Raw genomic sequence first — 27,320 nt, forward strand, 5'->3', positions numbered from 1 at the left:
TGTAACAGTCACCGCCTGTCACAGGGTTTCTTTTAGTTCAATTGTGGGTGCTATTTTTTTCCTAGCCACTAGGGGGATACAAGAGGGCACATTGAGATAAAACAGGAAGCAGTAGAGTAAGTGATAAGGTCACCACCATGGATTTTTCCAATGCCAATAATTGACCTACAAATTCAAATGAAAATTAAGAATGAGAAAGACATCCTAAAGAATATTATAGCACAGCAGTATTTAGATCAGACTTACTCATCATGGGTGCAAATATTTACTGATGGGTCTAAGGATCCTATCTCTGGAAGAACAGCAGCTGCTGTATATATTCCTAAGTTTCAAATTAGAATCAAGAAAAGAATAACTGATCATATCTCTGTATTTACAGCAGAATTAGTTGCCATGATGGTTGCACTCCAGTGGGTAGAGGACGTAAAACCGAGATTAGTAGCTATATGTTCTGATTCGTTTGCAGCAATCACAAGCCTCGTAAGTGGAAATAAAGTATCAAGGCAAGACATTATATATGAGATTCTTGCAAATTTGCTAAGAATAAGTAGTGTAAGCTTAACAGTGTTTGTGTGGGTTCCTGCTCATGTGGGATTGGAGGCCAATGAAGTGGTAGATAGACTAGCAAAGCAAGCAGTAAAACATAATGAGATAAATGTGCAAGTGACGTTGAGCAAAAATGAAGTTAAAAGTAAAATAAAATAATTCATAAACAATAAATGGCAAGAACTATGGAGTAATGAGGTCGAGGGAAGACAGTTGTATAGTATTCAGAAGCAAGTAGGAAACGGAATAAGTGTTTTTGGGAATAGGAAAGAGGATACGATTGTTTCTCGTATTAGAATAGGGCACACACGATTAAATCATTCCTTGTTTAAGATAGGAAAGCATGATACGGGAAAATGTAATTATTGTGATCAGGCAGAAACAATAGAACATGTTTTAATAAAATGTTTAAAATATGGAAAAGAAAGGTTAGTACTTAAGAGGATAGTAAGAAAATTGGGTGTGGTAGTATTCAGTATGGAAAGTCTATTGGGAAACCAGGTAGAACATGTAAAAATATATAGTGCGATAATGAAGTATCTTAAAGCAATAGGAGTAGATTGGAGAATTTGAAGTATAGGGGATATAGTTGTGATATTAGTGCTTCACACTCCAGTCCAGTTGGTGGCGGTAATGCACCGAAAGTTGGTTTGCCAACCGCCATAAAACACCAAACGAAGAAGAAGAAGAAGAAGAAGAAGAAGAAGAAGAAGAAGAAGAAGAAGAAGAAGAAGAAGAAGAAGAAGAAGAAGAAGAAGTGATAAGGTCTGTTTGATGCTTCCTCATGGTTGTTTGATTACTGGTTCCCAATCCTGTTTGAGAAACTGTTTGTTTCCTGCTCAAACGTAAGTTGAATTGTTTGTATGAATTGTTTGGGTGAACTGATGTGGAATCTATATAGTTTAATTGATGTGTTTGATGTTTTCTTGTAGAGGATTTGTTTGGGATGTAAATATTGCTCATCAGCTGTGGATACTGCTAAGTGTTTATGACCAAACACTCTGCTTATACTACTGAAGCACTCTTCTGATTCGTTTGCTGGGAAACCTTACGACTCACCAAACAACTAAGCGTTGGACAACCTTCTAATTCATCACTATCCACCTTTGCACCTATGTTCAAACTACAGATAAGACTGGTTTCTTTCATTTTCTGAACTGTTGGGGTTCGTGAGCCTCAGAGGACTGTGTTGGACATTTCGATATACCTACATGTATATACTAACTCATGAATGAATTGTATCTCTGTATACAGGTGTATGTTCTGTGATTATATTGGGTTTTTGGATAATGAATGAATGAGTAAAGCTTTAAATATATGAAGAAAGAAACACTACACCTGTTTGTATAAGAGTTTATTTTAGATCTTTTCCTACTGAGACAAATTGAGCATTGCACACAAGGTGACTCCCCTTTTGAAAAGTAGCTTGACCAGTGCAAAGAAGCTGGGACTGTTATAAGTTTGGACCGGGCGATTGCATGGTCAGACTTTTACCCAAGCGCGGCTATTCGCTTAAAGTGCTCTCAACGCCGTTCAGAGCGCAGGTGGTTACAATTCGAGCATTTTGCCCCGATGAGGACAGTGATTCAGTGTCTCAGAAGTGCGCTTTGTGCCCCGTGCGTGCTTATGTGAACAGAACTAGCCATTTTCAAACTTCAGAGCAGCTCTTCGTCTGCTACGCGGGTGCCAAGAAAGGCGGCGCGCTGTCGAAACAGAGGCTATCACACTGGATAGTGGAGGCTGTGCGACTGGCTTATGCTTCCCTGGGAGCCGCTTGCCCTATAGGGGTGCACGCCCACTCCACGAGGAGTTTGGCGTCATCGTGGGCATGGGCGAAAGGCATGTCTATTCAGGACATTTGTTTCGCAGCAGGCTGGTCCTCTCGCAACACGTTTGCGAGATTCTATAACTTGGATATTCCTTCGTTCGCACCACATGTACTGTCAGTACAGGGAGAGGGAACTGAGCTGTCATTGGACTAGACTACAGACACGCCCCGTCTGGCGCGCGCTCTAGCCATGGTTTCGACCAGGTCCTGTAGGCAGTGCAAGTTATTTAGCAATAGCTGCATTATGTTCACTATATCTATGTGTCCCCTTATTATGCCCACATTCATAAGCCGGCAGTGTATTCCTAAGCACCAATCACATTGCTGCAATCCCCCATTCACTTCAGTTCAGCATTGCTTAACTAGGTGAGCGGGGCTACGTTGGTGCGGGCGCCGACTTGGCTCTGTGCCAATAGGTGTTTCAACCAGGCCCGGTGCCTGAACCTGAGCTGTGGTGAGGTAGGGATTAGTGCTTGTGCTCTACTTGAGCTCGTTGCGAGCTGGGCCGAGCTTTTTCCCACACGGCGGGGGTTTTATTGTTCCCCATACGTAATGTCGAGAGACCGACTCGATAAAGGAACGTCTCTGGTTACTCACGTAACCGTAGTTCCCTGAGAGGAGGGAACGAGACATTACGTAACCTGCCGTGTGAAAAAAACTTCCAGTCTCCTTACTCTCGTTCAGCTAAGATTCTGAGGGTTTTGGCGCCCGCCGTCACCTATATTGGGAGTTGTCAGCCAATCAGGTGAGGGCGGGGTTGCCATTGGCTATTTGCAAGCAAAAGAGTTATTCAAATCAGACTTCATAATTCGAGGAAAATGGATTTCCCCATACGTAATGTCTCGTTCCCTCCTCTCAGGGAACTACGGTTACGTGAGTAACCAGAGACGTTTGTGTTCCTGACGTCACAAACTACCTTAACCAATCAGATCAACGTGCCGGCGGGCTTCCGCATATCATTAACAGCGTACTAGTAGTGGAGTTTCCAGAGATTCCTGGTTATCCCGCTATATTTTTATGTTGATATGAAAAATCGGGTAGATTTAGCCATATAGAAGGTGTATGATGGATATTTCAATGTTATGATGAACTATATGCCTTTCTACAGGGACGTTCTGAGTTGTTCAAAGTGTTTCTGATGATTGCTAGATTGTTTAAGGCAGCTGAGTCTGAGGTGGCGAACAGGAACATGGTTTGTGTAACATTAGCAGCACATGATTAACTGTTTGATAACATAGTCAAGCAAAAGGCTAATCATATTAATTACCGTTATGTGTCCGAAATTGTAAAGAGCGATAACTTTACCTCAGTGTGTCGGCCGAGTGAATCTGAGCTGACGTGAGTAGGGGCGGGGCTAATTTGCATATTCATGAATAATAAATGAGGTGAAGGTGTCGAGTAACATTCAAGCTATTTTAAGGCATGAACATTTGGTCTTTTATGGCGATCAAAGATGAGTTTTAAAGGATGAAATGATTGACCACAGGGAGACTTTAAGAATTTTAATATATTAAACATTAAAGGGATAGTTCACTTTGAAATTAATTTTTGGTATGTTTTAGCTTACCTCAAGGGCATCCAAGATGTAGGTGTCTTTTTTTCCGCAGTAGTTTCAATTTTGATATTTTTAGGTCAAACCGTTCTTGTCTGTCAGTCATATAATGCAGGTCTATGGTCACTGTCTCAAAACACAAGCACAGAGTCCAAATTAAAACAATTCCCCGTCGTCCAAATTAAACAATTCCCCATCGTAAGTACACATTGATGGCCTAAGACACGAAACGAGCGGTTTGTGTGAGAAAACGAACAGTATTTATATAGTTTTTACCTCTTGAACACAGCCGCGTCCAAATATTCTGATCTGACGTGTACGCAGACTGGTGCATAGATATATACACTAGATGTCGCCTTAAAGACATTCGTTCCAATGAACTGCCGTAGACAAGGCGACATCTAGTGTGTATATATCTATGCACCAGTCTGCGCACACGTCAGATCAGATCACTCGGACATGTCTGCGTATAAGAGGTAAAAACGATATAAATACTGTTCGTTTTCTCACACAAACCGCTCCTTTCGTGTCTTAGGCCATCAATGTGTACTTACGATGGGGAATTGTTTAATTTGGACGACGGGGAATTGTTTTAATTTGGACTCTGTGCTTGTGTTTTGAGACCGTGACCATAGACCTGCATTATATGACTGACAGACAAGAACGGTTTGACCTAAAAATATCAAAATTGAAACTACTGCGGAAAAAAAGACACCTACATCTTGGATGCCCTTGAGGTAAGCTAAAACATACCAAAAATTAATTTCAAAGTGAACTATCCCTTTAAAGGTGCATTAAGCAACTTTTCATGTTAAAAATACCCGTTTTCTAACCCATACATGCTTAAACAATTGCCTGATGGGCTGAATGAGCCCTTCTCTGATCACTGAGATTGTCTCTATAATCCTGTAAAGTAAAATAAATAAGAGGGATCCGGGCCGGAATTTTAGACTGGGCGTGACGTCATGCGCGTTCACGGCACGCTCACCTGGCTATGTCTGGCAGGTTTGTGTATTCTCCGCCATTCTCCGTAGAAGATGGAATCTAAGAGACCGGCTTGTAGTTCATTTCAAACACCAACGCAAACTCCACGTAAGATAAAAAAAGAGTTTTTTTGTCTCTCAGTTTTTTTGTCTTTTGTCCGTGAGCGTGCACACTTCTGGCTGCAGTTTCGCTTGCCGCCAGAGGGGGCATAGTTCTGCAAAAACTCAGAGACTTGAGTAGAAGAGCCGACGATCAAACCACCAAAACTCCTTCAAACCGACATACATGTTCGAGAAGGTTCGAATAAAGACAGGAATCATCACGTCTTCATTTAAGATTTTAATATATTAAAGTATAAAATAATATGACACATCATCAGAGGTCTTTGACAGTATAAATGTGTTTGGTGTTTCCAACTTGCAGTTTAAAATGACAAAAATATACACTTTTAAATACACATACAGATCCTTCAAGCATAATCATTTATAAAATATATATAGGTACTTGTTCCAAGGCACATTCATTTAGTGTTATATTCTCACAGTGTCATTCCCAGCGCCCAGATAGACATGATACAGCACAGATGAATCACTCGCACACATGTAAACGTAACCCTTTCACACACAGCTTCATATCACACACAGTTATTGCACATGCAGTGGGACGTTCGTTCCAGTATTGCGACATTGCTATCGACCGAGCGACGCCCCTCAGTCTGACTTCCTATTGGTCGATCCGTAGCCGTTATAAATCCCGTTGTTGCAGTTGAGCTTCCCATTGGGAATGCCATTGTGATTTCCGTCAGCGAGCCCATTGGAACGGAGATACTCTGTAAAGACTTTCCGATAAACTGGATGCGTCATCAGTAAGTCCTGCAGAGAAGCTTTAGGAGGTGAACACAAAACCAGTTAGCATTCGATATTAAAATACCACCGTTATCATCTTAGCTGAATGAACATTAGGCTGCGTTAGAAGTAGTGGGCACATCTTTCTGCTAACTCGAATTGTTTGTGTCTATGTGGTGTTTTTAATAAGCTTTAAGACAAACCATGTGTAAGTTCATAAGTCGACAGCATTGCTGAGTATTTCCTCCTTAAAACTGCAGTGAACCAAAGACAGTCTCAAAAACACACTTTGAAATCGCTGGTGTTTCTGACGTCACAAACTACCTTGTAACCAATCAGATCAACGTGTGATCGTCAACCAGTGGATCTCTGAGCTGAGTGAGTGAGTGGAGGCGGGGCTCATTTGCATATTCATAGAACCACGCATACTACATGAGGCAAGGGTGTCGAGTTACATTCAAGATATTTTAAAGGAAAAAACATTTAAATATGTAATTTTGGTGATCAAAGATGAGTTTTAAGGGATACAATTATTGACAATAAAACTAAGATGTGATTATATAGATATGTACATCATAGACCTAGGTGAACACATTTAGACAGGTTGTAAACCCTGTTTTGTGGTCAGGAAATGTAATAACTTTAAACACAAACGTAACTGCCGCTCGCAACAAAAAAGCATTCGTTTATAGGCGAGACCGTCCCATTTTACAACGATTTTTTACAACGAAAAGCTTTTTACCCTCAGTAGGTCGCCCCCTGGTGGTCAGCGCTGAGAACATCTCTCCTATATCGTACTGCGGGATTCCCACCAGCGCCCCCATCAGGCCGGACAGATCGTCTGCGCTCAGAAACCCATCCTGGTCCGTGTCGAACCACTGCGAACAGACGACAAATTAGGATTTAAACTCTTGAGGAATGCGTTGCATTGAGAGACGGCCATAACTATTCTCCGCATGATTTAATTGAAAACAGACTCTAATGGAATCTAATTGCATGAATATCACCCAAAAATCATATTGAGATTATTTTTCCATATATTGTTTTTAGGGATGCACGATATATCGGCACAATATCGGTATCGACCGATATATGTACATTTTTAATGGTATCGTTATCGGTCTGATTGGCCGATATATTAAAGCTGATAAATAATGTATTATTTCCTTCAGCTGAGTCACTTAACATTAAAAATTATAAAAATTTGGATTTAGATTTATCGGCCAATATATCGGTTATCAGCTTTCAGATATAAAGAATTATTACAATTGGCCAAAATGGTCATATCTGTGAATCCCTAATTTTTTTGTTTTATTAAGTTTTAAATTAAATCTCTTTCCACTGTTGTGTTTATGGAACAATAAAATTATCGGAGCAATTATCGGAGAAAACTGCAATAATTGTGCAATTTCGATTACATTTTGCCATCCAAATAAGCTAAATTATATTGCAGTTATATTACATTATTTATATATTTAGTTATTTATAATGTACATTTTCACAGAATTAAAGTAAATAATATTGGGCCTATTTCTATTTAAAAAATTTTTTTTATTATATATGGTTTTGTATCGTGACAGGAATAATTTATTATTTTTAGGTTTTTATTAGTTCATAATTTTATGAAACAAATCAATAAAGAAATATATTTTTATTGAAACTGATATTATTGAACTGTTAAGTTTAATAATAATATTTCATTTTACAATACAAAATTGTATATTAGTATAAATTATATAATAAATTATAATATTTAGTACTATCTTCATCATTTATTTGCTTTCAAAACATTAAACCATAAATCTTTTGTTTTGGTGTAAAACTGCAGCGAGACCTTCTCGTTTTTTTGTAAATAGATTTATAAATGATTCTCATTACAGATGTGGAAGATGTTTGTCTCAAACATGCGTTAAATATATATATATATATATATGCCACTAAACAGCTCGCCTGAGAGCGTTTCTGGCCCTGCTGTCAGTATTTCCCAGCACTCTTTATAACATACAGCCAGAACAAACAGCTTGTGTAACACGAGTTTATGACGCGACACACCCATGAACACACTCACCGTGAACGCCGTGTGTATGAGAGACTCCAGACTCCTGAAGCCAGACACGGCCGACACACTCAGACAAACCTGCCTCATGTCCACCGCATCATCCTGCAAACACACACTGATGCTCACACTAATACACACCTCATCATTAATCTCTCTCTCTCTCTCTCACACACAAACACACACCATTACCTTTGAGTAAAGCGAGCAGATCTTCACTGCCGTCTTTCTGTCTTTGAGTCCCAAAATAGAGGTCAGGTGATCGGCTGTTACCATGGCGCTCTGGCCTGAGTGACAGCTGTCAATCATGTCGTTCATCATGGTCTCCACTCGAGCGTTCGTGAGACTGCAGAAGAGGAGATGAAAGAGTGTGAGACAAATGGGTAGACAGAGACTGAACACACACACACTCTCTTACACAGAAATACACACTCACACACACACACACACACACACACACACACACACACAGAAATACACTCACACTCACACACACACACACAGAAATACACACTCTCACTCACTCTCTCACTCACTCTCACTCTCACTCTCACTCTCACTCTCACACCTGTGTTTATGGAGCAGTTTGAGTGTCTCCTGAGCCGGAGGTTCCAGTGGAAGCGAAAGTTTTCCAAGCTTCTTAACAGGAAAGCGTCCCTCCATCACATAATCCGTGGCGGGAACACCGAGAGCTCTGAGGATATCACAATAGCAATATTACAGGTTAAACACAACGTACACTAATTATACAGTAAACGTTATTGGAGCTGTAGATTTATACTGTAATAGTAGTATATAAATAATACTAAAATAACACCAGTCATATTTTAATATAATTGAGATACTACTATAGTTTAAAAAAAATAAAAAAATATTTGTTGTATTATTGGCATTTTTATTGTTTGTTTTTTCTAAATGAAAATTAGAAATAGTTGAAAATAAAATAAAAATGTTATTACAAATTTTTTTTATGGTTTTAGTTTGATACTAACCCTGTTGCACACATTATACATATATTTCATTAAATATCAAAAATACTTTATAAAATATAGGTAAATCCTGTGATTATGAATGCACGATTCACTAACTATTGTTAGTTTAGCAACATGCTAATGTAAAAGCTGCTGTCTTTGTGAAGCGTTTCAACCAGTCACGTACAGTTGTGATTAAAATTATTCACCCCCCGATTGCAAATCAGGTTTATTGGGAACATGTACAGACTTCCAGCTGTTTGCAATGAACAGATCAAACAAAAGTATCCGAAATGGCTCAACACAACAAATGTTTCAAGTGGTTTCCCCACATTCAACAGAAAATGCAACTTGTAATGACTTCTGCAGCCTCAAAACTATTCACCCCCTTCATGTCAAGCATCTTCAGCACTCCGTAGAACACACTTCTGCTGCAGACGAGGTGTATAACCAGACTCAGCTTCTGTTTCTGAGGGATCTGAGCCCGTTCCTCATGAGCAATGGCCTCCAGTTCAGGCCTTCTTCAAATAGAGATTTTCAATGGGGTTCGAGTCAGTTGACTGTGATGCCACTGTATCTCCCAGGACTTCTTCTGCAACCAAGCCTGGGTGGAATCTGAGGAATGCTTGGGATCACGGTCATGTTGGAGGTCCATGACGTTTTCTCCCAGGATCTCCTGAAACTTCCGTGAACCATCTCTCCTTCCACACGCTGCAGGTTTCCAGAGCCGGAGGATATAAAGCAGCCGCAGAGCATTACTGATCCACAGTGCTCTTCACAGCTTATGCTTCATTCTTCCTCCTCCAGACACACCGCTGATCCAGAGGGACCAAAAGTTCGATTTTGAGCACTTTTCTTGCGCGCTTGGGTCATTAGTGGTGTAGTCTTGGAGTTCTGGCATGTGTTTAGCGCAGGTTTGTTTGATGCGTTGACGTAATTTCCACTGAAACAGGAAGCTAAGGCGGGATACATTGAATGGCTCCTCCCCCTTTTCAAATAGCCAATAGCGTTTAGTTAACCTCACAGACTGCGAGTCGTACTCGACAGCACCATGGAAGTGAATCTGAGCGCTGTTGAAACGTTGGATTCAATAGTAGACGTGTGAATAAACTCTAGCCATTTAATTAACAAATTACAGTTGGAACGTACAATCTCAAACACAAATTGCTCTGTTACGTGTCAACGGTCGCTTCGGCCAGGTGGTGTTTATAGCAGAGGGGACGGAGCTTTAGATTCTAGAGAGCATTTGATTGGACAGGAGATGTGATGAGAAGCGGTGACGTCATAAAAATCTGTGATTCATTTTAGCGGAAGTGAGAGACTAATTTTAAAAGCTTATATCTCCAAAACTTAAATTTTTACAAAACTTTACCAAAACTTTTATTACATTTTGCCAATAAACCTGATTTGCAGTGGGGATGAATCATGTCCATTACAGCTGTATATGGTTCCACTGTGAGCGTGTGTCTCGTGACTCACTTGGCCATGAGTTTCTGTACATTCTCAGCATATAAGTCCGGGTTTTCCTTCTCCTCCTGTGACGGCGTGTAGACGGGCAGGAACTAGAACCAGTCAGAGCAGAGAAGGATTACTGAGTGAGATTCTATTGATCACAGCTGTAACAGTGCTGGACGTGATTGGCTCTCGTTCGTGTCAATCAAATGAAGTCCGCCCACCTCCACAGTAACGCTGGTATAGATCTGAGAGGTGGTGTGCCAGAGAGCGCCGAGCCTGAGGAGACGAAACCAGATGAAACCAGACGAAACCAGTAAAAATAAATATAATGTATAATAAAATACAAATATATCAAAAATAAAAATTATTCTTACCACGACAATCCTTTCCAAGTCCACCGAACTGTGTCCTGCAAAGATTTAAGGAATGTTTTATATATGTATATATAAGTGTGAAATACACTCACACACTGTCACACTCTCTCTTACACACACACATTCACTCTCATATATATATATACATATGAGGATTTGAGAATGAGTGTGGTTTTACTGTCCTGTGCTCTCATCATCTATTTCAGCTTCAGTCAAGCACACACACACACACACACACATATATATATATATAGTCATCGCTTGGTTTTCTGTTACATAATCGCTGCTAATTTTAGCCGGTGAAGGCATTTCTGCTGCAGACTCACCGGTTCACTGGGATAGTGAAGCAAGACGGGCTGAACAGGAACTCCAGCCAGAAACGCACCTGTTCACACGACATGATATTCACACAAAAACTATTATCAATAATTCCATAATTACTACTTTATTTTTTTAATGTGTCTAAGTCTCTTCTGCTCACCAAGGCTGCATTTATTTGATCACAAATACAGTACAAACAGTGAAATATGATTACAATGTAAAACAGCTGTTTTCTATGTGAATATAAAATGTGTGTGTGTGATCGTACCAGGTTTGAATTTGAGAAGAGCTCGGCCATTAGTAGTTGTTCCCTCTGGAAACATGAGCATCTGCCAAGAGAAATGGAGCACAAAATGAGATCAAACAACAGGACGTGACAAACGTGTTACACAGGAGCTGTTGAGTCACTGTCTGTGTGTGTGTGTGTGTGTGTGTGTGTGTGTGTGAGAGAGGAGTGAGTGAACCAGTGTGTGAGTGAGTGAGTGAGTGAGTGAGTGAGTGAGTGATGCGTGAACCAGTGTGTAAGTGAGTGAGTGAGTGAATGAATGCGTGAACCAGCGTGTGAGTGAGTGAGTGAATGAATGAATGCGTGAACCAGCGAGTGAGTGAGTGAATGCGTGAACCAGTGTGTGAGTGAGTGAGTGAGTGAATGCGTGAACCAGTGTGTGAGTGAGTGAGTGAATGTGTGAACCAGTGTGTGAGTGAGTGCGTGAACCAGTGAGTGAGTGAGTGAGAATGCTTGAGTGAGTGAATGCGTGAACCAGTGAGTGAGTGAGTGAGTGAATGAATGCGTGAACCAGCGTGTGAGTGAGTGAATGCGTGAACCAGTGTGTGAGTGAGTGAATGCATGAACCAGTGTGTGAGTGAGTGAGTGAATGTGTGAACCAGTGTGTGAGTGAGTGCGTGAACCAGTGAGTGAGTGAGTGAGTGAGTGAATGCGTGAGTGAGTGAATGCGTGAACCAGTGTGTGAGTGAGTGAGTGAGTGAGTGAATGCGTGAACCAGCATGTGAGTGAGTGAATGAATGCGTGAACCAGCGTGTGAGTGAGAATGCGTCAACCAGTGAGTGAGTGAGTGAGTGAATGCGTGAACCAGTGTGTGAGTGAGTGAGTGAGTGAGTGAGTGAATGCGTGAACCAGCGTGTGAGTTAGTGAATGTGTGAACGAGTGAGTGAGTGAGTGAATGCGTGAACCAGTGAGTGAGTGAGTGAGTGAGTGAATGCGTGAACCAGTGAGTGAGTGAGTGAGTGAGTGAATGCATGAACCAGTGAGTGAGTGAGTGAGTGATTGAGTGAGTGAGTGAGTGAGTGAATGCGTGAACCAGTGTGTGAGTGAGTGAATGTTTGAACCAGTGTGTGAGTGAGTGAGTGAATGTGTGAACCAGTGTGTGTGTGAGTGAGTGAATGTGTGAACCAGTGTGTGAGTAAGTGAATGTGTGAACCAGTGTGTGAGTGAGTGAGTGAGTGAATGTGTGAACCAGCGTGTGAGTGAGAATGCGTGAACCAGTGAGTGAGTGAGTGAATGCGTGAACCAGTGTGTGAGTGAGTGAGTGAGTGAGTGAGTGAATGCGTGAACCAGCGTGTGAGTTAGTGAATGTGTGAACGAGTGAATGAGTGAGTGAATGCGTGAACCAGTGAGTGAGTGAGTGAATGCGTGAACCAGTGTGTGAGTGAGTGAGTGAATGCGTGAACCAGTGAGTGAGTGAGTGAGTGAATGCGTGAACCAGTGAGTGAGTGATTGAGTGAGTGAATGCGTGAACCAGTGTGTGTGTGAGTGAGTGAATGTGTGAACCAGTGTGTGTGTGAGTGAATGTGTGAACCAGTGTGTGTGTGAGTGAATGTGTGAACCAGTGTGTGAGTGAGTGAATGTGTGAACCAGTGTGTGAGTGAGTGAATATGTGAACCAGTGTGTGTGTGAGTGAGTGAGTGAGTGAATGTGTGAACCAGTGTGTGAGTGAGTGAGTGAATGTGAGTTAGTGAATGTGTGAACGAGTGAGTGAGTGAGTGAGTGAGTGAATGCGTGAACCAGTGAGTGAGTGAGTGAATGCGTGAACCAGTGTGTGAGTGAGTGAGTGAATGTGTGAACCAGTGTGTGAGTGAGTGAGTGAATGTGTGAACCAGTGTGTGTGTGAGTGAATGTGTGAACCAGTGTGTGTGTGAGTGAATGTGTGAACCAGTGTGTGTGTGAGTGAATGTGTGAACCAGTGTGTGAGTGAGTGAATGTGTGAACCAGTGTGTGAGTGAGTGAGTGAGTGAATGCGTAAACCAGTGTGTGAGTGAGTGAGTGAATGCGTGAACCAGTGTGTGAGTGAGTGAGTGAGTGAATGCGTGAACCAGTGTGAGTGAGTGAGTGAGTGAATGCGTGAACCAGTGTGTGAGTGAGTGAATATGTGAACCAGTGTGTGAGTGAGTGAGTGAGTGAATGTGTGAACCAGTGAGTGAGTGAGTGAGTGAATGTGTGAGTTAGTGAATGTGTGAACGAGTGAGTGAGTGAATGCGTGAACCAGTGAGTGAATGCGTGAACCAGTGTGTGAGTGAGTGAGTGAATGCGTGAACCAGTGTGTGAATGCGTGAACCAGTGTGTGAGTGAGTGAGTGAATGCGTGAACCAGTGAGTGAGTGAGTGAATGCGTGAACCAGTGAGTGAGTGAGTGAATGCGTGAACCAGTGAGTGAGTGAGTGAATGCGTGAACCAGTGAGTGAGTGAGTGAATGCGTGAACCAGTGAGTGAGTGATTGAGTGAGTGAATGCGTGAACCAGTGTGTGAGTGAGTGAGTGAATGAATGTGTGAACCAGTGTGTGAATGTGTGAACCAGTGTGTGAGTGAGTGAATGTGTGAACCAGTGTGTGTGTGTGTGTGTGTGAATGTGTGAACCAGTGTGTGAGTGAGTGAATGAATGTGTGAACCAGTGTGTGAGTGAGTGAGTGAATGTGTGAACCAGTGTGTGAGTGAGTGAGTGAATGTGTGAACCAGTGTGAGTGAGTGAGTGAGTGAGTGAGTGAATGAATGCGTGAACCAGTGAGTGAGTGAGTGAATGCGGGAACCAGTGTGTGAGTGAGTGAGTGAGTGAGTGAATGCGTAAACCAGTGTGTGAGTGAGTGAGTGAATGCGTGAACCAGTGTGTGAGTGAGTGAGTGAGTGAATGCGTGAACCAGTGTGAGTGAGTGAGTGAGTGAATGCGTGAACCAGTGTGTGAGTGAGTGAATGCGTGAACGTGTGTGTGAGTGAGTGAGTGAATGCGTGAACCAGTGTGTGTGAGTGAGTGAGTGAGTGAGTGAGTGAATGCGTGAACCAGTGTGTGAGTGAGTGAATGCGTGAACAAGTGAGTGAGTGAGTGAGTGAATGCGTGAACCAGTGTGTGAGTGAGTGAATGCGTGAACCAGTGTGTGAGTGAGTGAATGCGTGAACCAGTGAGTGAGTGAGTGAATGCGTGAACCAGTGAGTGAGTGAGTGAGTGAGTGAACCAGTGAGTGAGTGAATGTGTGAACCAGTGAGTGAGTGAATGTGTGAACCAGTGTGAGTGAGTGAATGCGTGAACCAGTGTGTGAGTGAGTGAATGCGTGAACCAGTGAGTGAGTGAGTGAATGCGTGAACCAGTGAGTGAGTGAGTGAGTGAGTGAATGTGTGAACCAGTGAGTGAGTGAGTGAGTGAGTGAATGTGTGAACCAGTGAGTGAGTGAGTGAATGCGTGAACCAGTGTGTGAGTGAGTGAATGTGTGAACCAGTGAGTGAGTGAGTGAATGCGTGAACCAGTGTGTGAGTGAGTGAATGCGTGAACCAGTGTGTGAGTGAGTGAATGCGTGAACCAGTGAGTGAGTGAGTGAATGCGTGAACCAGTGAGTGAGTGAGTGAGTGAGTGAGTGAATGTGTGAACCAGTGAGTGAATGTGTGAACCAGTGAGTGAGTGAGTGAATGCGTGAACCAGTGAGTGAGTGAATGCATGAACCAGTGTGTGAGTGAGTGAGTGAGTGAATGCGTGAACCAGTGTGTGAGTGAGTGAGTGAGTGAATGCGTGAACCAGTGAGTGAGTGAATGCGTGAACCAGTGAGTGAGTGAGTGAGGGAATGCGTGAACCAGTGTGTGAGTGAGTGAGTGAATGTGTGAACCAGTGAGTGAGTGAGTGAGTGAGTGAGTGAGTGAACCAGTGAGTGAGTGAGTGAGTGAGTGAGTGAGTGAGTGAGTGAATGCGTGAGTGAATGTACCTGAGGCCAGCGGCCGTCTGATGTGACTCTCTCACGGATCTGAGACACACATTTCTTCCTGGATTCAGGATCTTTCCGACTCACCAACACCGCCTGATTAAACTCCAACAGCGCTGGGTCGGACACACAGATCATCACAGATTTCAAATGTGTGTTTGAATAGTTTGAACAGATATTTACAAAAATGATCCACAACTACAGTAAAACTTGGTATCTATTTATTCATTTAGCAGAAGCTTTTATCCAAAGTTACATACAACCAGGGTTATTATAGTCTAATAAACCTTAAAGCCCAAACTTTCATGGAAAATAAGTGTAAATAAAGACTGAAGGAGTTGATGAAGCTCAGAGAAGTCATACATTTATGCTTTTTTTTAATTATTTTTTATTTATGCTTCAAAACTTGAGATAATTTTCGAAAATTATCATAATGAACAAAACGTGTAGGAATCATAAACTTTGTAAACAAAGTTTATTTTCTGACCCAATGGAAAGTCCTATTGAGTTTGTTGGGGGAAGCAGGGTGAGTATATGGTTGGCTAACAGAAATACATCATCAATGCAGTGCTTTATAAAAGCATTGGTTCAGTTCCAGCACCTTCACCTCACCTCCTACAACAGGGAGCTTGGAGTTCTCGGATCGAGACACAACGGTGGGCAGGCCCGTCGCGCACAGAACCAGCATGTCCAGGAAACCGCTGTGAGGCGCCACGGCCAAGACCGGAGCTTCCCTCAGGCCCGCCTGACGCCCTCGGACCTTAATCCACAAGAAGCCCACGGAGAAGAAGACGGCCCGGCTGAGGAAGAGTATGATGTGGTGGAAGAGCCCGCGACGCCATCCCTGCACAGGCTCCGCCCGCTCCGCCTCCGACAGGCCGGCCAATCGCAAGCGAGCGATGGGCCACATGAGCAGGAAGAAGAGGGTGGCGAGGGTGACGCGGACCGGAAACAGGACCACGCCCAGAATGAGGCCCTGAGAGAGACATCAGAGGCGTTTCATTGGTCAGATAAGTCACATGGCTCAAGTTTAAGTCGAGTCTCAAGTCTTCCTCATGTCGAGTCTCAAGTCTTCCTCATGTCGAGTCTCAAGTCTTCCTCATGTCGAGTCAAGTCTCAAGTCTTCTTCATGTCGAGTCTCAAGTCTTCCTCATGTCGAGTCGCAAGTCTTCCTCATGTCGAGTCTCAAGTCTTCTTCATGTTGAGTCAAGTCTCAAGTCTTCCTCATGTCGAGTCTCAAGTCTTCTTCATGTTGAGTCAAGTCTCAAGTCTTCCTCATGTCGAGTCTCAAGTCTTCCTCATGTCGAGTCTCAAGTCTTCCTCATGTCGAGTCTCAAGTCTTCCTCATGTCGAGTCTCAAGTCTTCCTCATGTCGAGTCTCAAGTCTTCCTCATGTCGAGTCTCAAGTCTTCCTCATGTCGAGTCTTCCTCATGTCGAGTCTCAAGTCTTCCTCATGTTGAGTCAAGTCTCAAGTCTTCTTCATGTCGAGTCTCAAGTCTTCCTCATGTCGAGTCTCAAGTCTTCCTCATGTTGAGTCAAGTCTCAAGTCTTCTTCATGTCGAGTCTCAAGTCTTCCTCATGTCGAGTCTCAAGTCTTCCTCATGTCGAGTCTCAAGTCTTCCTCATGTCGAGTCTCAAGTCTTCCTCATGTCGAGTCAAGTCTCAAGTCTTCCTCATGTCGAGTCTCAAGTCTTCTTCATGTCGAGTCTCAAGTCTTCCTCATGTCGAGTCTCAAGTCTTCCTCATGTCGAGTCTCAAGTCTTCCTCATGTCGAGTCTCAAGTCTTCCTCATGTCGAGTCTCAAGTCTTCCTCATGTCGAGTCTCAAGTCTTCCTCATGTCGAGTCTCAAGTCTTCCTCATGTCGAGTCTCAAGTCTTCCTCATGTCGAGTCAAGTCTCAAGTCTTCCTCATGTCGAGTCTCAAGTCTTCTTCATGTCGAGTCTCAAGTCTTCCTCATGTCGAGTCTCAAGTCTTCCTCATGTCGAGTCTCAAGTCTTCCTCATGTTGAGTCAAGTCTCAAGTCTTCTTCATGTCGAGTCTCAAGTCTTCCTCATGTCGAGTCTCAAGTCTTCCTCATGTCGAGTCTCAAGTCTTCCTCATGTCGAGTCTCAAGTCTTCCTCATGTCGAGTCTCAAGTCTTCCTCATGTCGAGTCTCAAGTCTTCCTCATGTTGAGTCAAGTCTCAAGTCTTCCTCATGTCGAGTCAAGTCTCAAGTCTTCCTCATGTCGAGTCTCAAGTCTTCTTCATGTCGAGTCTCAAGTCTTCCTCATGTTGAGTCAAGTCTCAAGTCTTCCTCATGTCGAGTCAAGTCTCAAGTCTTCCTCATGTCGAGTCTCAAGTCTTCTTCATGTCGAGTCTCAAGTCTTCCTCATGTCGAGTCTCAAGTCTTCCTCATGTCGAGTCTCAAGTCTTCCTCATGTCGAGTCTCAAGTCTTCCTCATGTTGAGTCAAGTCTCAAGTCTTCTTCATGTCGAGTCTCAAGTCTTCCTCATGTCGAGTCTCAAGTCTTCCTCATGTCGAGTCTCAAGTCTTCCTCATGTTGAGTCAAGTCTCAAGTCTTCTTCATGTCGAGTCTCAAGTCTTCCTCATGTCGAGTCTCAAGTCTTCCTCATGTCGAGTCTCAAGTCTTCCTCATGTCGAGTCTCAAGTCTTCCTCATGTTGAGTCAAGTCTCAAGTCTTCCTCATGTCGAGTCTCAAGTCTTCTTCATGTCGAGTCTCAAGTCTTCCTCATGTCGAGTCTCAAGTCTTCCTCATGTCGAGTCTCAAGTCTTCCTCATGTCGAGTCTCAAGTCTTCCTCATGTCGAGTCTCAAGTCTTCCTCATGTCGAGTCTCAAGTCTTCCTCATGTCGAGTCTCAAGTCTTCTTCATGTCGAGTCTCAAGTCTTCCTCATGTCGAGTCTCAAGTCTTCATGTCGAGTCTCAAGTCTTCCTCATGTCGAGTCTCAAGTCTTCCTCATGTCGAGTCTCAAGTCTTCCTCATGTCGAGTCTCAAGTCTTCCTCATGTCGAGTCTCAAGTCTTCCTCATGTCGAGTCTCAAGTCTTCCTCATGTTGAGTCAAGTCTCAAGTCTTCTTCATGTCGAGTCTCAAGTCTTCCTCATGTCGAGTCTCAAGTCTTCCTCATGTCGAGTCTCAAGTCTTCCTCATGTCGAGTCTCAAGTCTTCCTCATGTCGAGTCTCAAGTCTTCCTCATGTCGAGTCTCAAGTCTTCCTCATGTCGAGTCTCAAGTCTTCTTCATGTCGAGTCTCAAGTCTTCCTCATGTCGAGTCTCAAGTCTTCCTCATGTCGAGTCTCAAGTCTTCCTCATGTCGAGTCTCAAGTCTTCCTCATGTCGAGTCTCAAGTCTTCCTCATGTTGAGTCAAGTCTCAAGTCTTCTTCATGTCGAGTCTCAAGTCTTCCTCATGTCGAGTCTCAAGTCTTCCTCATGTCGAGTCTCAAGTCTTCCTCATGTCGAGTCTCAAGTCTTCCTCATGTTGAGTCAAGTCTCAAGTCTTCTTCATGTCGAGTCTCAAGTCTTCCTCATGTCGAGTCTCAAGTCTTCCTCATGTTGAGTCAAGTCTCAAGTCTTCTTCATGTCGAGTCTCAAGTCTTCTTCATGTCGAGTCTCAAGTCTTCCTCATGTCGAGTCTCAAGTCTTCCTCATGTCGGGTCTCAAGTCTTCCTCATGTCGAGTCTCAAGTCTTCCTCATGTCGAGTCTCAAGTCTTCCTCATGTCGAGTCTCAAGTCTTCCTCATGTCGAGTCTCAAGTCTTCCTCATGTCGAGTCTCAAGTCTTCTTCATGTCGAGTCTCAAGTCTTCCTCATGTCGAGTCTCAAGTCTTCCTCATGTCGAGTCGCAAGTCTTCCTCATGTCGAGTCTCAAGTCTTCTTCATGTCGAGTCTCAAGTCTTCCTCATGTCGAGTCTCAAGTCTTCTTCATGTCGAGTCTCAAGTCTTCCTCATGTCGAGTCTCAAGTCTTCCTCATGTCGAGTCTCAAGTCTTCCTCATGTCGAGTCTCAAGTCTTCCTCATGTCGAGTCTCAAGTCTTCCTCATGTCGAGTCTCAAGTCTTCCTCATGTTGAGTCAAGTCTCAAGTCTTCTTCATGTCGAGTCTCAAGTCTTCCTCATGTCGAGTCTCAAGTCTTCCTCATGTCGAGTCTCAAGTCTTCCTCATGTTGAGTCAAGTCTCAAGTCTTCTTCATGTCGAGTCTCAAGTCTTCCTCATGTCGAGTCTCAAGTCTTCCTCATGTTGAGTCAAGTCTCAAGTCTTCTTCATGTCGAGTCTCAAGTCTTCTTCATGTCGAGTCTCAAGTCTTCCTCATGTCGAGTCTCAAGTCTTCCTCATGTCGGGTCTCAAGTCTTCCTCATGTCGAGTCTCAAGTCTTCCTCATGTCGAGTCTCAAGTCTTCCTCATGTCGAGTCTCAAGTCTTCCTCATGTCGAGTCTCAAGTCTTCCTCATGTCGAGTCTCAAGTCTTCTTCATGTCGAGTCTCAAGTCTTCCTCATGTCGAGTCTCAAGTCTTCCTCATGTCGAGTCGCAAGTCTTCCTCATGTCGAGTCTCAAGTCTTCTTCATGTCGAGTCTCAAGTCTTCCTCATGTTGAGTCAAGTCTCAAGTCTTCCTCATGTCGAGTCTCAAGTCTTCTTCATGTTGAGTCAAGTCTCAAGTCTTCCTCATGTCGAGTCTCAAGTCTTCCTCATGTCGAGTCTCAAGTCTTCCTCATGTCGAGTCTCAAGTCTTCCTCATGTTGAGTCAAGTCTCAAGTCTTCTTCATGTCGAGTCTCAAGTCTTCTTCATGTCGAGTCTCAAGTCTTCCTCATGTCGAGTCTCAAGTCTTCCTCATGTCGAGTCTCAAGTCTTCCTCATGTCGAGTCTCAAGTCTTCCTCATGTCGAGTCTCAAGTCTTCCTCATGTCGAGTCTCAAGTCTTCCTCATGTCGAGTCTCAAGTCTTCCTCATGTCGAGTCTCAAGTCTTCCTCATGTTGAGTCAAGTCTCAAGTCTTCATGTCGAGTCTCAAGTCTTCATGTCGAGTCTCAAGTCTTCCTCATGTCGAGTCTCAAGTCTTCCTCATGTTGAGTCAAGTCTCAAGTCTTCATGTCGAGTCTCAAGTCTTCATGTCGAGTCTCAAGTCTTCCTCATGTCGAGTCTCAAGTCTTCCTCATGTTGAGTCAAGTCTCAAGTCTTCTTCGTCGAGTCTCAAGTCTTCCTCATGTCGAGTCTCAAGTCTTCCTCATGTCGAGTCTCAAGTCTTCCTCATGTCGAGTCTCAAGTCTTCCTCATGTCGAGTCTCAAGTCTTCATGTCGAGTCTCAAGTCTTCATGTCGAGTCTCAAGTCTTCCTCATGTCGAGTCTCAAGTCTTCCTCATGTTGAGTCAAGTCTCAAGTCTTCATGTCGAGTCTCAAGTCTTCATGTCGAGTCTCAAGTCTTCCTCATGTCGAGTCTCAAGTCTTCCTCATGTTGAGTCAAGTCTCAAGTCTTCTTCATGTCGAGTCTCAAGTCTTCCTCATGTCGAGTCTCAAGTCTTCCTCATGTCGAGTCTCAAGTCTTCCTCATGTCGAGTCTCAAGTCTTCCTCATGTCGAGTCTCAAGTCTTCCTCATGTCGAGTCTCAAGTCTTCCTCATGTCGAGTCTCAAGTCTTCTTCATGTTGAGTCAAGTCTCAAGTCTTCATGTCGAGTCTCAAGTCTTCATGTCGAGTCTCAAGTCTTCATGTCGAGTCTCAAGTCTTCATGTCGAGTCTCAAGTCTTCATGTCGAGTCTCAAGTCTTCATGTCGAGTCTCAAGTCTTCATGTCGAGTCTCAAGTCTTCCTCATGTTGAGTCAAGTCTCAAGTCTTCTTCATGTCGAGTCTCAAGTCTTCCTCATGTCGAGTCTCAATTCTTCCTCATGTTGAGTCAAGTCTCAAGTCTTCTTCATGTCGAGTCTCAAGTCTTCATCATGTCGAGTCTCAAGTCTTCCTCATGTCGAGTCTCAAGTCTTCCTCATGTCGAGTCTCAAGTCTTCCTCATGTCGAGTCTCAAGTCTTCCTCATGTCGAGTCTCAAGTCTTCCTCGAGTCTCAAGTCTTCCTCATGTCGAGTCTCAAGTCTTCCTCATGTCGAGTCTCAAGTCTTCCTCATGTCGAGTCTCAAGTCTTCCTCATGTCGAGTCTCAAGTCTTCCTCATGTCGAGTCTCAAGTCTTCCTCATGTCGAGTCTCAAGTCTTCCTCATGTCGAGTCTCAAGTCTTCCTCATGTCGAGTCTCAAGTCTTCCTCATGTCGAGTCTCAAGTCTTCCTCATGTCGAGTCTCAAGTCTTCTTCATGTCGAGTCTCAAGTCTTCTTCATGTCGAGTCTCAAGTCTTCTTCATGTCGAGTCTCAAGGTCTTCTTCATGTCGAGTCTCAAGGTCTTCTTCATGTCGAGTCTCAAGTCTTCTTCATGTCGAGTCTCAAGTCTTCTTTGTAGAGTCTTTTTTTTTTTTTTTTTTTTGTCCCTCTTTTTAGACCCAATCAAAAGTCTTGGAGATTGAGGGAGACCAGTGTAACAAATAACTTATGATTAATTATGAATATTTGGATCAGTTAATCGGTTTAACTTGATTAAGCTTCATTCATATTACAATCAATTAATCAGATCGCGCAACGAACACTTTTGATTACTCATTGATTCTAAGAAAAGGGAATTTTTCATGGCCACAGAAAAATAATTATTTCTTAGCATGTAGCCTACAGCGCTTAGAGTGTGTCACAAGATCAGAAATATTTAAAGGTATAGCGGAGGATCTTTCAAAATTTTAGATAAGACCCGCCCTCTCCACTTTTTGAAAAGTTTGATTGATTCACTAGAATGATTGACAATTAGGAGGACCAATAGTTTAGACTACCCACCAGGAAGTAAAACATCCTCTGCTATACCTTTAAAGCAGTGTGTGACGTCTTTGAGGAAGATCTCATTGAAGACGACGTGTGCAGGGGCTGTTTAACCTCTGAGGATGGCCTCTCCTCCTGGGGTTCAGAGAGCCAGTCGTACTTAAGCTTTCGGAGGGCACTTTTTAAGATCCTTTGTCTCAAGCCGGTCGTTTGCATTTGTAACTGGATTGGTTGCTGATGAATAAACTATTAAAGATTCTTGTAATACTACTATGCTGCACAGGTATCAACATATGATGTGATCATGCAGCTCATCAAAATAACAGTTAGTAGGTTCCCAGAATGATACATATGCGACCTTAATATAATAATGTATTATAATATATAATGGTATTAAACATTCTTTACAGGATTAATATATAGGCAATCAAAGGCACTATAAAAGAATGTATGACCACATAGGGAAATGGGATAAATGTTTACATTTCTCAAGTGGTTATATATAGAATATATAGGATTAAAAGGGTTTATTTGTCCTTCTCAACAAGAATTAGCCTAAGTGAGATTCACAACTTTCTGCAAATTCCTTCTGGGTCATAAAAGTCTTTTCAGTCTTTATGTGTCCTGTAACAACCTAGAATTAAAACCTATGTTTTATCCTCATTTAGCTGCAGAAAATTGTGTCATCCACCTCTTGATATCATTTACATGGAATGAAACCGGGATGTCAAGCCTTACTGGAAGGTATAACTGAGAATCTTCCATATAACAGTGATATGAAATGTTGTATTTCTGAAAACATGTGGGTGAAGGGAAGCATATAAAGGGAAAACAATAAAGGTCCCAAAACAGAGCCCTGGGGAACACCACACAAAACAGGTGCAGATGATGAAGAAAATGTCCCTAAATTTACAGAAAAAGTCCTAGAAAACAACTGTAGTACATTCTAGCCGTTGAAGAAGAATGTTATGGTCAATGGTATCAAATGCCACACTCAGGTCCAACAAAACCAGCACAACAAGAGCCTGAATCCATAGCAGGCAAGGTATTGTTTGTGACCCCTGATTGTGTAATGATTAAACATTTGTAAACTCTGGACTGGACATTTTAACATTTTAGAAACCTTGCAAATCACTCTTCCAATAATGTTTTACCAACATAAATTTGTCAGTGGGAGAAATGTGATCTGATGTACGTGTTTAACGTTCACACGTAGGGGTGAGCGGGGCACAGACTAACTCGGGGCTCGTTGTAACACACTTAGGGCTCTCAAGTCTCACGCATTGGGCGTGAGACACACGCAATTCAACCAGTTCACACGCTCACACGCCACACCGTGTATTTCTCACGCTGAAAAGGCAATGCCAACCAAGTTGTCCTGCGAGCTTTATATATAACGTTGTATACGAGGCGCAGGCACACAAATTGAAGTTTCCTGCCGCCAGCACGTATCTCGGCCAGATTGCGTTCATTACAAGGCAACACAGATGCGCGAACACACGGAAGTTGACGGAACATTCTCGGCCACCGTACGTTCGTTACTAGGTAACCAACAACATCGCGCGAACACACGTCGTGATGGAGAAGGTAAGTTGGAAGAAAGCTCGTCTAACATTTTTAGGCTAGAACATTTAATATATTGCCCATCGTTTACATTATTATTGATGCAGTCAAAAACTCTACAACTACTCTGCAACCAGGCCAGAAGCTTTGGCTCAGTTTGGCTAGCTTACGTTTTCTTAAACTAAGGGAATGTTAGTGGGTATGGGAAGGAATGAAGATGTATTTCTTCATTTTATTTTAAATACATTTAAATTTGTTTATTTTATTTTAAATTATATATTATACTGTATTAATAGTCTTTCTAGTTACATTAAGGCTACATGTATTAAAGCAGAGTGCTCTGGGTAATATTTTATATCCTGTCAAAACATACATTAATCATTGCCATTGCATTTGTATTTTTCAAACACAAAACACATTTCATAAGCTGGAGTGTGTACTCTTGTGTACACACACACACACACACACACACACACACACCTTAATAATACTCTAATATGTCATTTGTTCACAATGTCCCATGCACCACACAATAAATAATTATACCATTTTGACTAGACACATTCAAAATGCAAAAAGATTTGTTTTTCCAAACTGTTTGGAGCAATTTGTTATATTTTTGTAATTTTTGTATAACTTATTTGTCATTTTGAAATATAACATTAAAGAGTATATTTGATGTGATGAATTGCTCTGTCATTTATCAGATTTACCAATTGTTATAATTTCAATTTGGGCTGGTTAATTATGAACAATGGGTAAAATTGGGGGGCGGGGACATATGGGGGCGGGGCTCCATTAGGGCTCCTCCCCTAACCGCATGTGATCTCACTCCGAGCTTTTGGTAAAACTTGAGAGCCCTGCACACTTGTTTTAAAACTTTCCACACGTGTACGCCAGCATGACAAAACTTAGTGCATTTACTAGTTGCCATATCAAAACTATATAGAGAAGAAAAATGCGCCAAAATTAGAAAAAATCTTTGGAAAATATCACATAATATTTATTTATCCATAGAAAAGTACATTTCTTACTGAAGTAAAATTTTCATCTCTGTTTTTGGTATTTATGTAAATTTATACACATCTGATATTATTTTAATCTCCAATCTGTTATTTAAATATCAGTTTTAATCCCAGTTGTGCAGGCGGGGCATGTTGTCACATTGCGTTACAATGTGACAACTATTAGAACTATGATATTCTATGTTATACTTTTATGAATTCTATTGAGAAACCATGAGAAAAAGGTGAATAAAGACTGAGTCAATGTTCAGAAATGACTCATTATTATTATTATTATTATTATTATTATGTTTTGACCTGTGTCGTATAGCTGTGTTTTGCAGTGTGCTTGTTGTCAAACTCAAAAATTAGTTTGTTTTTAATTATTAAAAAATGCCATTATTTTATAATTGTATTTTATTGACAAAATATTTTAGTTTGCCTAGTTTGTATATTTTTGATTAGATCAGATAACATTTTAATCTGTCATCATATGGTCATGTTACAATGAGATCCACCTATGGGGCATGTTGTCACAGTTCACTTCCATTCTTTCGGGGTAAATCTTTCGAGCCACTGTGATTCTAGCTAGTTTGTTTCTACCCAGTCTGTCATGTATAGTCATTAGCTGGTCTAGATGGATGATATAACTTGATTTCAAATGTTCAACTAATTCAAACCAATTTGGACCAGCAACAAACTTGCAAAGATTTGCTGATTTCTCTTAAAAAGTGTCCAAAATAACACCATAAACCAGTTTAGATTAGTTTTATATGTTTTCTCTCTGCTCTTGCTTCTCTCTTAAATGAAATATCTTAAACTCAAACCAACATTTTATGTCCATTTATTTGGCAAGTACTCGTACAATATCTGGGATCATGAAAAATAAGCTTGTTGTTAATGTAAAATAAACCCTTTATTTGGCAATCATGACCAGCTGACTGAACAATAAGATGTTTTCATAAAGTTTAAACAGGACTAAGACCGTGAGCTGAAAATAGTATAAAGTCTTAATTAGAAAGGAAATACCGGATTTGCAGCATATTAAAATTCACCACGGTCAATATTAACATAGTTTCTTCCAAAATGCCAGTTACCAGTCTTTTAAATGACGAAGATCAAAGCAAACAACAAAAAAATGATGTATGATTTCACAACGCTGCAGTGTGGCTGTTGCTCTAGGCCACATCACAACACAACACATGACACAGCTGACATATGTGGATTATGCTAACTATTTAAAGCACAAACTTTTACTTTAATACAATCAAAACACACACTGCTGTGAAAATACATTGACAATCTGATGACTGACAGCCGTTTGATTACAGTTCAATTTAAAAACTGCTTATTTTATTTCATTGATATAGTTTTATGCATTTTGTTGGATGAAAAATATTGTGTAATATCTCCACTGAACATACTTTCAATGATATTTCTGTAAGCTTCTCTTTTGTGTGTGTATATATATATATATATATATATGCCTTATTTTAGTAAGGTTTCTCTTTCAAGGGGATCATATGTTGGGGTCCTTAATTGGCATCAAAACGTTTGGAAACCCCCGTGCTAAAAGAACCGATCTCTTTATCTAGTTCACTGTGTCACTACTTAAATAAATCGTTTAAAATAATTAAAATATCGTTAAAGCACGATTATTCTTTTGACAAAAGAACTTTTACCAGCTAATTACTCACTCACCTGAGCCCTCTGAGCAGCTGTTAGATCCACTTCATGAACGAACGGATGAGGAGTTTGTCCTTTATCCTTCAACATCATGGCGAACACACACTAATGCTGAAACACTTCACAATAAACCGATGAATCACTGCGTTCTCGGAGAACGACAAGGAACAGTGCGAATAAACGAGGGAATAAAAAGTTCAGATGACACTAAAACAAAACTTCAAGTGTATTTATGTGACACGAACCCAACCCCATCGAAGTAAAACTGATATAAAATTAAACTAACGCGTTCGACCTCCGTGAACGGTCAGCACACACACACATACACACACACAACTAACTTAAGTAACAGAAACTGGAGAAGATTCACACGCTTAACCGGCCCCGCCCCCTAAACACACAGTTTGACCCAGGACACATCACTCGATTTGGCAACGCCCATTGGTTAGACCCGCCCACAACATACGTCACTCACACTGGCCCCGCCCACTCAACCACGCCCAGAGAAACTCATTATTATTTCAGACTTCATTTCACTTCCAACAACACAACAGGTTTTCATACTTTTCCAGAAGACTTAACTTATTAATTCATACCTTTAAATGCAATCAGAGATGATTTAAATATCTCTCACACTGTGTAATGCTGTAAGAAGAACCAACACCATAGTTCAGGGATAAAAACTATATTTTTATGATATGATTTGACACAAACGTGCAACAAGTCATCAATCTTTTTGGCCCATTTTCCTGGATTTTATGTTTTTCAATTTGGCTTTTAAGATTTTATTTTCAATTATTTAAAAACAAGATGAAGAAAAGAAAATTATTAATTATTTAAATAAACTATTTACAATTATTTTATTAATTAATTATTTACAATTATTTATTTTCAACTTTAGTCGAACACTAGCCACAAATCTCTCCTGCATTACATTTGATTTCTATGAAAAACATCAAACATAAAGAAAAGGTTCAATATGGAAGTTTAAAGGTTTCAAATATAAAACTTCCAACATGTGATCATTTCATGAATTTAGTTTTAATTAATTTTGAATTAATTACTTTTTTATTTCGAGTTAACAGCTCATAAACATACTTTCTC

At 41.6% G+C, this 27,320-nt stretch overlaps 1 protein-coding gene and 2 long non-coding RNA genes across 3 annotated transcripts; 2 read left to right on the forward strand and 1 right to left on the reverse strand.

Moving 5' to 3' along the window:
• On the forward strand, positions 1-2,146 carry LOC309493392. The gene is made up of 3 exons (XR_014203901.1): positions 1-128; positions 1,312-1,391; positions 1,479-2,146. It is a non-coding gene; the product is annotated as an uncharacterized lncRNA (long non-coding RNA).
• A 3,090-nt stretch (positions 2,147-5,236) lies between these two features.
• On the reverse strand, positions 5,237-26,586 carry lpcat4 (lysophosphatidylcholine acyltransferase 4). The gene is made up of 13 exons (XM_082161604.1): positions 26,232-26,586; positions 15,741-16,104; positions 15,132-15,244; positions 11,201-11,261; positions 10,938-10,996; positions 10,612-10,646; positions 10,459-10,513; positions 10,262-10,344; positions 8,380-8,505; positions 8,004-8,157; positions 7,824-7,916; positions 6,498-6,633; positions 5,237-5,793 (listed from the first exon to the last, which is right to left on the reverse strand). The coding sequence occupies exons 1-13, from the start codon at positions 26,307-26,309 to the stop codon at positions 5,621-5,623; spliced, it is 1,530 nt and encodes a 509-aa protein (XP_082017730.1). The 5' UTR covers positions 26,310-26,586; the 3' UTR covers positions 5,237-5,620.
• LOC309492635 lies at positions 21,620-24,474 on the forward strand. The gene is made up of 3 exons (XR_014203623.1): positions 21,620-21,862; positions 22,017-23,211; positions 24,383-24,474. It is a non-coding gene; the product is annotated as an uncharacterized lncRNA (long non-coding RNA).
• Positions 26,587-27,320: the final 734 nt, after the last annotated feature.

The sequence above is a fragment of the Leuciscus leuciscus genome (genome assembly GCF_965113295.1).
Source record: "Leuciscus leuciscus genome assembly, chromosome: 2".
NCBI lineage: Eukaryota > Metazoa > Chordata > Actinopteri > Cypriniformes > Leuciscidae > Leuciscus > Leuciscus leuciscus.

Coding starts and splice junctions, on each gene's coding strand:
- lpcat4 (XM_082161604.1), bottom strand. CDS start 26,309: ATGATGTTGAAGGATAAAGGACAAACTCCTCATCCGTTCGTTCATGAA. Junction 7,917..8,003: donor TCTGCTCGCTTTACTCAAAG/GTAATGGTGTGT, acceptor GTGTGTTTGCAG/GATGATGCGGTGGACATGAG. Junction 5,794..6,497: donor CAGGGGGCGACCTACTGAGG/GTAAAAAGCTTT, acceptor CACCTCCTAAAG/CTTCTCTGCAGGACTTACTG.